Source organism: Suncus etruscus, chromosome 2 (genome assembly GCF_024139225.1).
Source record: "Suncus etruscus isolate mSunEtr1 chromosome 2, mSunEtr1.pri.cur, whole genome shotgun sequence".
Lineage (NCBI taxonomy): Eukaryota > Metazoa > Chordata > Mammalia > Eulipotyphla > Soricidae > Suncus > Suncus etruscus.
Window position 1 is genome coordinate 70,837,981 of NC_064849.1, and position 15,691 is coordinate 70,853,671.

The window sequence follows — 15,691 nt, forward strand, 5'->3', positions numbered from 1 at the left end:
TCACTCTCGCTGCACACTTTGTTTCCAGATTATTGTGCTTTTAATAAAGCACTTGTAGGAACAAAGTGGGCCCAAATGCCAATAATCTAAATCCCACTGGCTCCACTTTGAGACCTCGAGGGCAGGAAGTAGCTTCGTCTCTTTTGCTCTCCCATGACTCTCTCCATAAAGTGTCTCCCGAGCCAGCTCCTGGTGTGTTCATTGAATTGAGCCAGAGAGACTTTGGGGTTGATTAGAGAAGCCGATTTGGGAGAATTCATCTTTATAAGTTAGTAATATAGATAATCGATTTCTGTACTTTGAAGCAAATCCATGTTCATGTATTTTTAAACAATGCCCGCTTAAAATACTTCAAAGACTGAAATAATATAAAAGCCCACATCTGTCATTCTGGGGTCTGGGCCCACCCCCAGGTTCTGATGAATAATTATGACTCCTTCATTCTCTTGAGTTCTAAGGAAATACGATTTTTTTTTTAAAGAGGAAAAGATGGTGCCTTCCATGAAATCCTCTTTCAGTAAGGACTCTGAACTAAATGAGAAATGATAGAAACTGAAATCAAGTTTTTGGTTCTCTGACGTCTGAAGTGGCTTCGCACAAGGTGCCCTTGGAATGGTAGAACATAAGTCTAGGTTGGTCTGAGGATGTCTTTGGAGGCCCAGAGCTGGGAAAATGGTTCTTGTCGTGAGATGAACGAAGCCATCAAACTCATTCCGGGTTGTTTCTTTTTACCTAGCATGCAATGATGCTGCCTGTTCTGACCCACCATATTCACTACCACCAGTGCCTGATGCACCTGGACAAACTGATTGGCATCAGTTTGGACAGATTGGACAAACGAAGGCATCAAATTCATTCCGGTTGTTTCTTTTTTACCTAGCATGCAATGATGCTGCCTGTTCTGACCCATCATATCCGCTACCACCAGTGCCTGATGCACCTGGACAAACTGATTGGCTATACTTTCCAGGACCGCTGTCTTCTACAAGTAAGTGGGTCTCCCTCCCATGCATTCCTGCAGGATGGGTGAAGTTTATGTGACAGGAAATAGACAAATGTAGTGCTGTGTGCTGTGTTCCAGGAGAGGGTAAGGCATTTGGAAGCTTCTCTCTCTCCCTCTCTCTTCCTCTCTTCTCTCTCTCTTTGTCTTCTCTCTTTCTCCTCTCTCCCCTCTTTCTCCTCTCTTCTCTCTCTCCTCTCCTCTCCTCTTCCTCTGTCTGTGTGTCTCTCTCTCTGTTTCTCTCTCTCTCTGTCTCTCTCTCTGTCTCTCTCCTCTCCAGGTGCTGAGTATCCTAACTCTTCTCCAACAGATGTAAGTTTTCAGCTTTTCCAAAGCTGGCTGGTGTCTTGTCCCCTCTACCCCCTCCCACCCAAGTCTAGAAATTTGACTCTGGAGATTCAGATGAAAGATCAAATTCGTCAATCTCTTTCCTGCTTTCATTCGAGATGACATCAAGTTAGTAGTTATGTGCCCTTAAGACTGAACTTCTTCCGTTGACATTTCAGCTGGCCATGACTCACCCGAGCCATCACCTAAATTTTGGAATGAATCCTGATCATGCCAGAAACTCTCTGTCCAACTGCGGAATCCGGCAGCCCAAATATGGGGACAGAAAAGTTCACCATATGCACATGCGGAAAAAAGGTGTGTTTGTCTTGGCTCGTGTCCTCTGTTGTAAATTAGATAGCATTTAGAATGGCCTTCCGGGAGGCCTGGAGAGACAGCTTTCAGAGCTGGGGTCTGGGCTTTGCATGTGGAGGGCCCAGGCTCAGTGCCCAGATCTGCATGGTCCCTGAGCCCTGCCAGGTGTGGCTAGAAAACAAACAGGCCAACAAAAAAAGAGGATGAAACAACAACCCAGAAAGGCTGTTTGTTGCTGTTTCAGGCAATGCCTGGCATTGGTCAGGGGCCTTTCCTGCCTCTGTGCTCAGGGGGCCGGTGCACAGTGCCAGGGGTTGAACGTGGGCATCCTGCCTGCAAAACACGTGTTCAGTCCCTTGAGCTCTCTCGCCAGCCCTGTCCTATAAATCTTCCTGACCCATATGGGCTTTGGAGCATTTTAATGAGGGTCAATATTTATTTTTAGAAAATGTTCTTTCTCCTGTCAAGTATGTTTTGTTGAGGAGGGGGCTGGTGCTTTGGAACTCAGGGGCCACTTTCAGCTGTGCTGGCTGGGCAGTTCATAGCCTGCTGAGCTGTGCAGGGTGTGGGAGGTCCATGATGCTGGAAGGCAGCCACCAGTACCCTACCCGTATGGCTTAGGGCCACCAGGGAGTCACATGGTGGATGGTGCATTTTCAGCATAAGTCAGTCCAACTTGTAGCCACGAAGGTACTAAAGGTTTTAAAAGTCAAAGGAGGAATTAAGATAATTAAATGCCTTTCTGCACAGCCTGTGATGCTGTAATAATGCTTCTAACAATATCACCCCTGTATGTTTTGAAACAGGAATTAACACTTTAATAAATATTATGTCACGTCTTGGACAAGATGACCCAACTCCCTCAAGGTAAAATAAAGCAATTTGTTTTGTTTTTGTTTGTTTGTTTTTGGGCCATACCTGATGGTGCTTTATTTTACAAGGATTGCTTCCTGCCTCTGTGCTCAGGGATAACTCATGACAGGTTCAAGGGACCATATGGGAGGCCAGGGAGTGAACCTGAGTCAGCTGTGTGCAGGGAAAGCGCCCTACCTGCTGTGTGCGCTCTCTCTCCAGCCCAAATGAAGCAATTTTTATATTAGCCTTTATTATAATAAAGTACATATGCCTTATTGTTGGCTCCTTTCATGTGCCCTGTCCAATGTTTTCTGGCATATTTGTAACATGCTGCAACAGCTGTGATCACTGTTGAGCTTCAAAATAAGTTTTTATCACCTCATGACCCTGGACCCCTCTTTTCCCCTCAACCCACCCTAGTATCCACCAGTTTACTAGCAGTTTTGATGGATTTACCTATTATGAACATTTCACAGAAGTGTCACACAATTCATGTTCTTGGCGACTGGTTTTGATGCTCTTCGGGTAAAGTTTTCAGGACATGATTCTGCTATGCTGTATATTAGCCTTTCATTTCTTTGTATTGTCAAATAATATCCTATATTACATTTATTCATATCATATCAGTTGGACCTCTGGGTTGTTTGTGCTTTTATTTTCCAATCTCTTCTGGATGATTTTGTGATGGTTATTTTTATGCAGGTTTTTGTGTGGGATATGGTTTAATTTTTCTTGGATACATATTAAGGAGTGAAATGGTTGAGTCATTAGATAATTTGTTTATTTTGTTTTTGAATAACGCACAGTTGTACTCAAGGCTTACTCCTGGCTCTGTACTCAGGAATCACTCCTGGCAGGCTCTCGGGTCCTATTGGATGCGGGTATTGAACCCAGGTCAGCTGAGTGTAAACCAAATGCTCTACCCATTGTGCTATTATTCCAGCCCATGCAGCTTTGTAAAACTTTGAAATCAAGATCCCTATCTTGTTTTTCAAGATTTTTTTTTAAGCAGTTGTAGATTCACTGAATTTGCACATGAAATTTTGAGTAAGCTTACCTGTAAGTTTACAAAGAAGCCTGCTCGGATTTTGATAGGCATTTATTGTATTTAATGTTTGATCAATTTATAAATGGTCCTAATATATTCCATTCTAATATAGATGGTAAAAGTTTGTCTGACCCCTACACTTTGTTTTAATAATGGTTTATTCTTTTTGATATTACTGTAAATGAAATGTTTTTTGCTTCATTCACAGTATATGGGTATACACTTGAGTTTTGTAAATAGATTTTTGTATCTTGCCACCTTAACGAGGTCATTTCCTTTTCTTTTTTTGGTGAGGTGGGTTGGTGTTAGATTATAACTGGAGTTTGGATGTACTTCTGGTTTTGTGCTCTGGGATCACTCATGGCAGTGCTTAAGGACCATATGTGGTGTCAGGGATTGAATCGGGTTGCCTGCATATACAGCGAGCATCTGAGCCTCAGAACAATCTTTCTGGCGTCATTTGTTGGTTATAAGAGTCTAGATTTGTGGACATGGGTTGTGAGTGACACCTCTAGCAGGGCTCAGCACCTACTCCTGGCACTGTGCTCAAGGATTATGCCTGGTGAGCTCAGGGGACTGTATGTGGTGCCAGACATCAGACCCAGGTTAGTTGTATTCAAGGCAAGTATTCTATATTATTTCTTTGGCCCCACCCTTAGAGTATTTTTTAAAGTATTCTTCTAGTTTTCTATATAGTCATGATTTCACCTTTTTTTTTTTTTTTTTTTTTGGTTTGGATGCCTTTATTTCATTTATTTAGCCCCTTGATCTGAGAGTGGGGGGGCACTCTGTATGGGAGAGGTAAGAGCAGACCCTTGGCAGTGTCTTAATTTCTTTTGTTTTTTTTTTTTTTTGTTTTTTTGTTTTTTTGTTTTTTGGGCCACACCCGGCGGTGCTCAGGGGTTACTCCTGGCTGTCTGCTCAGAAATAGCTCCTGGCAGGCACGGGGGACCATATGGGACACCGGGATTCGAACCAACCACCTTTGGTACTGGATTGGCTGCTTGCAAGGCAAACACCGTTGTGCTATCTCTCCGGGCCCGGCAGTGTCTTAATTTCAACATGGAACATCTTTCATGTCAGCTGTGGGCTTTTCTTAGCTTCCTCTTAGTAGTTTGATGAAGTGTTCCAAGCTAGTGCTAGTTTGCAAATGTTTCATGTAATTGTGTTAAATTTTGTTAAATACTTTTTCTGCATCAACTGAGATAAGTTTTTTTGTTTTTGATTTTTGTAAATTTTGGGCAACACCCAGTGATGCTCAAGGCTTATTCCTGGTTCAGGGATGGTTCCCTGTGGGACTAGGGGACCATATAGGGTGCGAGGGATCAAACCCAGTTAGTTGCATATGCAGGACAAGCATCCTAGCTAATGATTATCTCTCTAGCCCCTAAGCATTATTCTTTTCTTTTTTTCTGTTCACAGTGCATTATGTTAATTGCTCTTTAGCTGTTAAACCAAACTTACTCTCCTGGGATATATATATATATATATATATATATATATATATATATATATATATATATATATATATATATATTATATATAACTTGATCTATAATTCTTTTAATATTCTGGGATTTCTATTTGCTACTGTTTTGGGGAGGATTTTGGTTTCTGCATTTGATATTGGTCGATAGTTATTAGATACTGGTCTGTAGTTTTCCTCTCCTGTGATGTTTTTGTCTTGTTTTGTTATTAGGATAATACTGGCCTGATAAAATAGATTATAATAGAGTTATTGTTAGTTTGGGGCAATACTCAGTGGTACTTGGGAGCCTTTTCTGGCTCTGAGCTCAGGAGTGACCCTGGCTGAGCTTAGGTGACCCCTGTGTGGTGCTGGAGATCCCGCTGGGGTTGGCCATTTGAAGGAAGCACCTTACCTCCTGCACTGCCTCCAGATTGCAAGGTTCTTTATGTTAACTTTTTCTTACTTCATTCCCTGATTTTAAAGAAATACCTTCCTCTATTAATGTTTACAAAATCTGGCCTTGAGCCCTTGAAGAATCAGGAAAGAAGCAGACCCATTTTTTAAATTTTATTTAATAATTTTCTTAAGTGAATCTCCCTGAGATACATAGTTACAAAGTCATTCGCTATTGGGTTATATCCATCACCAGTACATATTTCCTTCCAGGGTCCTCAGTTTCTCTCCTGTGTTGCCCTGTCTTCCTCCGCCTTCCCCCGCCTTCCCCTCTGCCCACCTGCCTCTATGACAGACATCTCTCGCTCGCTCACTTGCTCTCTCTCTCTCGCTCTTTCCCCCACCCCTCACCCCCACTCAGAAACCACTCCAAGCAGGCTCAAGGGACCATATGAGATGCCAGGGTCAGCCATGTGCAAGGCAAATGCCCTTACTGTGCTATCCCTCAGGCCCCTCTCTTTTTATTTTAAATATAAAATATGTATGTTTGTGTTTCCCACATATGAGTGTGATCATTCTATTAGGCCGAATTTTTATAAAACCATTTGCCTTGTGGACAGCTGGATGGACATGCATGTCCTATGGCTAAAAGACTCTATGACAGGCTTCGATTGTACTCTCCAGGGCTTCTCTCTGTCTGTGAAGCTTTGAAAGCCAGCAGAGGGACTAGTTCGAGGTGGGCTGGAAATGGAAAGTTGAACAGTTGAGTCAGTAGGCTGGTCTGTCAGAAGTCCAGGCTTAGGAGATTTGGAAGTGGGTTTAGAGCTGGAACCCAGGTGGCATAATAGAAACAGTGGCTTGTCACACATGGCCAAGAGAATGTTTCAGTCCCAGACAGTAAGTACAGCCTCCTTTGCTACCTTTTTTGCTACTTTTCCCCCCTCTGTTTGTTTATATAATAAATATACATAACTATACATAATTATCTATTTATTATATATAGATCTATCTTTATATATCACTTTTGTTTCTCTCTTTGGGCCACACCTAGTGCTTCTCCTAGGCTGGGGATCCCTTGGTGAGGCTCAGGGAACCTCCACTTGCATGGTAAGCACCTTCCCCACCACCACTGTAAACCGACTCTGGCCCACTTTTCTCTTTAAATTGGCCTGCCTTGCGCTCGCTGTTCTTTTCTTGAGGTGATCACAAGCTCTCTGCACACCAGTCAAGAGGAAAAAGGAAAGGCGGAATGAAACTTTAAATATCCCGTTTGAAGATGATCATAGGCCTGACTGTGAAGTTCCCTGAGTCAGAGATCAGAAACGGATTGTCTAATTAAAAGAGCCCTTAATCACCTGCCTGAGGGCCTGGTAACCCCAGTTCAGTCTTACCTGCCGTATCTGCCAACTCTCTGCATGTTACGCCTGCAGTTTTATCTGAGGGGTCCCTGAACCCCGTTACAAGGCCACACAGACCCCTGGCAGGCACCCATTAATGAAGGAAGCAGGGGAAATTTATATTTTTTTTCATGTGTGCCACAGTTGCTGCTATTTTGGTCTCATAATTTAAGTGTATTTTTTTTGTCATTTTTGGTTGTTTTTTGGAGGGAGGGGTGGATCTCTGGCTGTGCTCAGAGATCACTTTAGCAGTGTTTAGAAAACGCAACATGATGTGATGGCAGGGATTAAACTGGTTTGGCCATATGTAAGGCAAGCAAGAACCTTGACCCTTCCACATTATCTCTCTGACCCAGGTATGTATTATTTTGGGGGTCTCTGTTGCAAAGAGTTGTATCTTCACTGTTCTGAAAGGATGAACACCCCCAGCCCCCACTCCCCAGCTTCTCCTCCATGCCCAGATATGCTGCTTCACAGCCACATGGGTGCTATCCCTCACTTTGCTTTGCACCATGCCATGCCCAAATACTTCTCACTGTGCCTTTAGAAGACACTTAGCCAGGCCTGCTGCATTGAGAGGCATTTAAGGGGGTGGAAAGAGAAGTGAGACAGAGCCCCCATTTACCTAGTCAGAGTGCTCCAATCTCAATCACCCATGCTGCCAAGACCTTCTCCCAAGGTCAAAAGCAAAGCACACAGACAAAACTGGGGTGGGACTCAGGCTACACCAGGGCTGACATGGGGCTTAAAGTTCAGAAATCACTTCTGGCAGGCTCAAAGGACCATAATAGGATGTCAGGAATCGAACCTGGGTCCATCCTAGTTCAGCTACATGCAAGGCAAACGCCCTAATGCTGTCCTATCGCTCCATACATTCTGCCTTTTTTTCTGTTTGGTTTTGGGTCACACAAGAAGTACTCAGCATTTGCTCCTGGCTCTGCACCCAGGAATCACTCGTGGTGGTGCTCAGGGGACCATATAGGATGCTGGGATTGAACCTGGGTCAGCTGATACAAGGCAGGTGCCCTCCCCACTGAACTATCACTCCCATGTTAGCTCTAACTTGCTTGAAACTTCTGACCTCTTACCTCGTTGTATGTGTCTGAATTTCCTCCAGATAGGTCAGCTCAAAGCCTCCTTCCACCCCCGCCTTGGTTCCAGGAACAGTGCCTCTTCCCCATCACTACCTGTCTTTCAGACTATTAAGCTGACAGTGACACGGTTGTCCCTTCTCCCTTCCTGAATGCCAGCAGTCAGTGTACAGCCTCTTGTGTAGTGCCCCAGAGCTCCCTGAAATTCAACCCAGGCCTGCTGGGTATTAGTTTGATGACACATCTTCAGATCTCTTGGGTATAGGGATTATGACTGTCATAGATGCCTGTGCAATAGATGACTATGTCATAATACAACCTCTCTTGCTGTATTAGAAGCATCTTGGAAGTTTCTGAACTATCTCACCTTTTCTCTCCCCTCTCCTCTTTTCCCCTTTCCCCCGTCCTTCTTCCCCCCTTTTTATTTTTGGGCCACACCTGTCAGTGCTCAGGGGGTTTTACTGGTTCTGTGCTGAGGGGGTTATTCCTGGGAACCATGTGGGATGATGGAAATCGAACCTGGCTCAGCTACATGCAAGGCCTACTCGCTATGCTCAGGCCCCTCAGAGCTGACTCTTAGCTTCATACTCAGGGACTTGGGGCATCGTATGTGGTACCAGGAATTGTCCAAGTACCATAGTTATCCAAAGCAAGCACCTTAACCTCTGCACTATATCTCCAGCCTCTCGAGCTTTTGTTAAAAAAAAAAAAAAAATCTTCCAAAAAAATAAAAATCAGTAGGCCAGGGGCCGGAGAGATTGCATGGAAGTAAGGCATTTGCCTTTCATGCAGAAGGTTGGTGGTTCATATGGTCCCCTGTGCCTGCCAGGGGCAATTTCTGAGCATAGAGCCAGGAGTAACCCCTGAGCGCTGCCGGGTGTGACCCAAATACCAAAAAAAAGAAAGAATGCTGCCCAACTTCTCTCACTTGTGTCCCAGGCTACCTACCTCCTCCTTGTCTGCAACTCGAAAACTTGTCTGGCCCTTCGGGGGCAGTCAAAGACATGAGAGGTTTAAATGGCTGTTTAGCATTTCTTCTAATCTGGCTTGGGATCAGCGAGGATTTACAGAAAGGCACAAAGACTTAGAATCGATAAATTAGAAACCTCCCTGCCGCTCCCAACTACAAAATAATTAACTTTTATGATAGCATCATCTCAAGTGAATATGCCACCCATCATTTTAAAAAGTACCACTGTTCTTCCCTTAAGTCTCAGTTGTGTGGTTATATTTAACGTATGCAAATTACAGTGAAATGTTACCACAGGATGGGTCTCTGAAGGATTGGGCATTTGGTGGCATTCAAGCAATCCATGTATTATCAGTAAAAGCTTTGGAAGCAGGGACCAGAAGACTGGTAATAGGAAAAGGAGAGAACCAAGCAGTCTGGTCTTGTGTGGTTTGACTTTTTTTCTCAGGGACTTATTGTTCGATGTCTATAAGAAATTTGTTGTTTAAATATAAAATATAAAGTCCTAGGGTTGGTGGCTGAGGCCTCCCTCGGCTCTGCCTGGCACCTGTAGTCCCTTAGGCCTGTGGGTCTGAAGGTTGCAGGGTAACGGCAGAGAAATGATCCACAGGCAGTCAGTTGAAGTTTCAGGAGATATCCAGCTAAATTTCAAGGCCCTAACCGCCATGTGTATTTCTCCACATGGCTTCTAAACTAAGCAGCCTCTTTCCTGCTTCCTTCCATGATCCCTTGCTCCTTTGCCTTCCCTCCTCCCCACCTCCTAGGTTTATATTCCCAACAGAAGACCCCTGCCAGCTGTGGGTGGGTCTGACTATACTATGGAATTGGGGGAAGGTTTAAATTTTTTTTTTTTTGGATTTTGTATCACACCTGGCGGCAGCACTCAGGGATACTTCTGGTAGGCTTGGGGGACTATATGGGATGTCAGGATTGGAACCACCATCCATCCTGGATCTGGTGCATGCATAGCAAACATCCTACCGCTGTGCTATCTCTCCAGCCCCTGTATAAGAAATTCTTGAGGCACAGATATAGATAGATAAGTAAATAGAAGGAAAATTTTCTCTGTGTTTCTTTGTGTTTCAGAAAACAAGAGTCCCAGAGGCTGTTTTCAGATGGTTCTAGCTCAGTATTTTTGCATTATAAACAAACTGCTAGTATGAAGAGATAATACAGTGGGTCAGGTGCTTAGCTGCATGTGGCCAAGTTGGGTTCGATCCCCAGCACCTGAGTTCAGGCCAAGAGTGGTCCCTGAACTCAAAGCCTAGAATAAGACCTGAACACCACTGGGTATGGCCCCCAAATCACAAAGCAGTCCCCCAAACAAACAAAACATGTATTAATTATATATGAATGTTTATACTGATGCATATTTCAAGTTAAGTTGCAGCAACGATGCTTTAGCTGGACTTCATGGCTTGTGTGGGTCTCAGATGCTGCGGGTCCTGCTGGCATTAGTTTGATGGCATATCTTCAGAATCTGTTGTGTATAGGGATTATGCCTGTCCCCACCTTATTGTCCTAGTGGAACTAGTATTGGGAGGACTTCTTGGACTGAGTGGAAGCTCCTGCTGCCCCCCTCCATTTTTTTTGTTTTTGTTTTTGGGTCACACTCAGCAGCGCTCAGGGATTACTCCTGGTTCTAGGCTCAGAAATCTCTCCTGGCAGGCTCAGGGGACCATACGGATGCCGGATTCAAACGACTGTCCTTCTGCATGCAAGATAAATGCCCTACCTCCATGCTATCTCTCAGGTTCATGCTGCTGGCTTCTTCCTAACCCTGCTGATCTGCCATTGCTTGAGGCTAGAAGTGCAATAGCAGAGCGTGCTCTGTCTTGTGATCACTCTTAGATTCAGCCATTCAAGATGGTTCTTTTTGTTTTATTTTCATTTTTGGTTTAGGGCCATGCCGATTTGTGCTCAGGGCTTACTCCTTGCTCTGGGGCTCAGAGATTTCACTCCTTTACTCCTGGTGATGTTCAGGGAACCACATGGAATACTGGGAATCAAACCTGGGTCAACCAGATGCAAGTTAAGTGCCCTGCCCACTGTACTGTCTCTCTGACCCCCACATAGTATTCTGTAGTATAACTAATACCTCATCACACTAACCATTAGTGCAATACTGTTGTGCTTTTATGAAGTACTTTGGATTTCTCAGACCAAATGTTCTACACAAATGTTATAGTTAATCTAGATTTCATAATGCTTTTGTTGATTCAATTCTCAGAAACAAATGGAGTGTTTACTGCTTGGCAAACATCTCTTCAAGTCGCTAGTATTTATAATGGTAGTGATTAAAGAAAGTATAAACAATGGAAAAAGGAGCCAGAGATATGCTACTGCAGTCCCTGGGACTAGTAGTTTAGTTTGTTCATTTTTTTCTCTCTCCTCCCGGCTAACTACAGTTTGGAATAATCCAACATAATAATACGATAAAGTAGAGGTAGTTCCCATTTTTATTTGTGGCTTGCTGCCAGAATTTACTTACAGTGTAAATGTATGAAAATATATGCCGGATATGGTCACATTATTTTAAGAATAGCACACTTGACTATGGAATAAACCTGAGTGAAACCACAACCTTGTACTTTAACACATTAAGTGGTGGGTCTGACTTTGTATTATTAAAATCCTAGACTCAACTCTTGCTCCCCTGCAAGTTTATAAAAGAAATCGAAGGAAAATTTATGCTAGTATGACTTCATTCCAAATAGCTTGTGACTCAAAGCAGTTATTGTTCTTGGACTAGATGTCTTATTCCTTAATAAAATAAAAGACAGTTCAAATAAGGTTTATTTCCACCCCATCCTCCTGCCACTTTCTTACTTCCCATGCTAAATAAATTTTCCTGAAGAGTACGTTGAATTGTTGGAAAGAAAACAAACCCTCTTGCAGAAAATGCATTTTTATTTTACTGTATCATGAAAAAGAATGCAGTAATTGTGAATTTGCTTCGAGAAGCAAAAATTACAGTACTGGGTAGCTTCTTATTATTTTTAATTAAAAAATAAATTGAGGCCATACCTGGCTCAGTGCTTAAGAATGACTCCTGGAGGTTCTCAGAGGACCAGACAGGATGCCTGGAATCGAACCCAGCTCAACTGCATATAAGGCAAGACTCCTACATGTTTGTACTATCTCTCTGGCCCCGCTAGTTTTTTTTTTTAATGTTGTTAAATTAATACTATGTTCCACTGTGGAACTTTTTAGTATAGTTTGGCTGGTAGAGTAGCAACAAAGAAAATTAAATATCTTTAAAAATCGAATAAGTGGGGGCTGGAGTGAAAGTACAGTGGCTTACTCTTGCTTATAAACAATGCAGTTCTAACCCAGTTCTAATTTGGGCATCCCATATGGTCCGTATGGTCCCCCGAGTCTGCCAGGAGTAATTCCTAGTGCAGAGTGAGGACTAGTTCCTGGGCACCACCAAGTGTGGACCAAAGATAAAAATATTTAAAAAAAGAAAACTTATAATAGTAAGAAAAATTATATTGTAGGGTCTACTGCTTGTTTTTCACCTGTTTTTTAATTTTTGAAAGTTTTATTTGAAATCTTTGAGGAAGGGGAGAGAGGAGGAGAGAGAGTGTAGTGTGTTTGAGAGAATGCAGTTTCCCCAAAGGCAGAGAGCCAGTACACAGTCCAGTGTAAAGCATGAACATGGAAAAGTCCACATCTCAAGAGGGGGGACGCAGGCATCATGTGTGCTCAGTAACCATGTGCCTGGACCAGCAACATACACATGTATACAGCATCAACACGGGCCCAGGGGCACATGTGCTTCCTCCATTATGTTTTATAGTAAACTATTAGGATAGGAATTTTTTTCACCAAAACTATAAATCATACCCCCCCCTTCTCCCCCATTTTTCATTGTTGGTTATTAACTGCCTGCTAAAATGCTTTGCTCACAGGAAGTTCTCAAATTGAGATTGGGTTGTAGCACAGATTTCCTTTTTCTGCCACCAGGTTTCTTTTTCCTTTTTTTTTCCCTTTGGTTTTTGGGCCTCATCCAGTGGCACTCAGCAGATAGAACCTCAATTGGTACCAGTTAAATGCCCTACCCAGTGTCTTGTTATTCTGGCCTCAGGTTTATGTTTCTTTTTGAATTTCAAAAGAGGAGGTTCAGCTCATTTTTGGTCTTAACATCTTTTCCCAGTGATAAGTCAAAAAAGTTTCCCAGCATTGCCAGAGGTAAAAATCACACAGTCCATGGGAACTAGAGTGATCACATCTGGTTCGATTGATCCAAATTTGATCCCTAACATCCCATTGGCCCCCAAGCCCACCAGGAGAGATTCCTGAGCACAGAATCAGGAGTAACCCCTGAGCACTGTCTGTTGTAGCCCAGAAACAACAACAACAAAAAACACAAAAACCTTCACAGCCTGGGGTCAGAGTGAAAGCCTTGTGGATAGAGCGCTTGCCTTGCCCTTGGCTGCTGCTCGTTCAATCCCCAGAATCCCATATGGTCCTCTGAGCACAGTAATTCCTGAGTGTAGAACGAAGAGCAAGCCCTCAGCATCACTGGGTGTGACAGAAAACTAAAAAACTATATATGTCAAACAGTCCAAAAACAAACAGAAAGAGTTCCAAAATAGTGGGAAATGGTAGGGTAAAGGAGTAAACATATTCGGGATATGTGAAACAATATACTTTCTTTTACTTTTTGAATTTATTTACCGTATTTGCCGGCATATAAGACGACTGGGCGTATAAGACGATCCCCTAATTTTGCAGTTAAAACATAGGTTTAGGCCTATATTCGCTGTATAAGACAGAACGTTCCTGTGCTGCAACTGTATGTACCACAGTGAACCAATCACAACAAGCAAAGTTCAAAGGTTATACTGTAATAGACTGCCTCTCTGATTCTGGCCAATCTGAGCAGGCTTTTTACAGTGTAGATTCGGGTCCAGAACATTGTCTAATTTGCATGCATCAAAAGCCTGCTTGGATTGGCTGAGTTAGAGAGGCGGTCCGAGCAGCCTTGCAGTGATTGGTGCAGGATCAAGCTGGAAAATTCGTTTTGTGGCAACATTCAGACAATTTTCGTTTAGCGGCATATTGACACATTTTTGGGATATACTCGGCTTATAAGACAGCCCCGATTTTCGGTTGACTTTTTTTTGTTTCAAAAGTCGTCTTATACGCCGGAAAATAAGGTAAACACTATGGTTACAACGTTGTTCACAATACAGTTGTTGTTTTCCTACAATTACAGAGTTGTTCATTGAGTTTCGATCTTACCAGTGCACATTCATTTCCCATTACCCGTGTCCCCAGTTTCCCTCCTGCTCTCCCACTGCCTGCCTCTGTGGCACATACTTCCTCCCCCCCTCCCCCTTTTTCCTTTTAGACACTGGTTTTCAGTATGAAACAGTTTACTTTCAGTTGAAACGATCGCATAGATGACTTGGTATCAGAGTCAGACATTTTACAAATACTTCTGATTTTCTCCTCCCCTGAAATCATTGGGAGACTTGGTGTTTTATTTACCCATTGTGTTTGGGGACTACACTTGGCACTGTCGGGAGTTACTGCTACTCTGGCAGTGTTTGGGGAACCGGGTGGTGCCTTGATCACACCTCTGGGTTCCCAAGTTCACAGTCCTTGCCCAACCTATCAAGCTAGTCCTCTCTCTGCCTGGAGCCTGCACCTGCAGACCTGAGCCAGCACACCTGAAACAGAGCAGTCTGTTGTTCAGGATTGTTATTGCATAATTTATTACTTATGCAAAATGTTGTATATGACTTTGCCTAAAATGAGTTGTCAGTAATTGGGAGTTGGGATGCTTGGAGTGGGAATAGCCGGCAATCCTTGCAGGGAAGGCAGAAAGCTTAGCTTTAACTGTTGGAACATTTGAGAACATGGAGAGGCAAGCCCCAAGACATTTAAAGAAGTCTCTGGATGGATGGAAAACTGTGTCCAGTCCTAGGGGTGCGGCCACTCCTTTTTACTAAAAAAAATTTTTTTAATTAAATTACCATGAGATACAGAGTTAAAAAGTTGTGGACAGGGGTAGAGGATAGCAAAGCAGATAGGGCATTTGCCTCGCACATTGCTGACTGGGGTTTGATCTCTGGTATCCCATATGGTTCTCTAAGCCTGCCAGGAGTAATTTCTGAGCACAGAGCCAAGAATAACCCCTGAACACAGCTGGGTGTGGCCCAATCCCCCAAAAAGTTGTTGATATTTGAGTTTCAGTCATACAATGTTCCAACACCCATCTCTTCGCCATTGTTCCTCTCCTGTCACCCAGTTGCCCAACTACCGTCCCACTCCCCACCCCTCCTCTACAGCAGATACTTTTCTTCTCCCCCCACCTTTGCTTTGCAATACTGTTACTGAAAGAGCATGCATAATCATTTTCCTTCCTTTCAGTTCCCATTTCTTATCCTCAGTGATCATTTCCAAGGGATCCTAGTGATACCTTCTCTGTCCTAACTGCCCTTCTCACTGATCATTTGTATTATTGTCTGGTTATAATTCTCATACTAGAGTTTTTTGGGGTTTTTTTTAATATTCCACAGATGAATAGGATCATTCTGTCCCTCTCCCTCTGACTCATTTCACTCAGCATGGTACTCTTCGTGTTCTGTCCTTACACTCACCAACATCCTTCCTCCTCCCCCCATGACCCACCTCCAGCCTCCAGAGATTTCCCTTCTGCAGCAGGCACTGAAATGGGCCCTGACACAAGCCCCCGCTTCTCCCCGGGCCTCGCTCAGCAGCTGCTATCCAGACCCCTCCTGTCTCCCTCTCCCAGTACAGCTGCCTGGCCTGGCCTCTGCAGTGGCCTCCAGTTTTTCTCCGGGCTGCACCCT

The 15,691-nt window shown here is 43.5% G+C and overlaps 1 protein-coding gene across 1 annotated transcript in view; it reads left to right on the forward strand.

Annotated features, from left to right (window-relative positions):
* DROSHA (drosha ribonuclease III) overlaps window positions 1–15,691 on the forward strand; it is a 139,365-nt gene that overhangs the window by 69,054 nt on the left and 54,620 nt on the right. Inside the window, exons 20-22 of the mRNA XM_049768729.1 lie at window positions 881–988; window positions 1,507–1,645; window positions 2,449–2,509. Of these exons, the coding sequence (XP_049624686.1) occupies window positions 881–988; window positions 1,507–1,645; window positions 2,449–2,509 (308 nt within the window). The remainder of the gene's footprint in view (window positions 1–880; window positions 989–1,506; window positions 1,646–2,448; window positions 2,510–15,691) is intronic.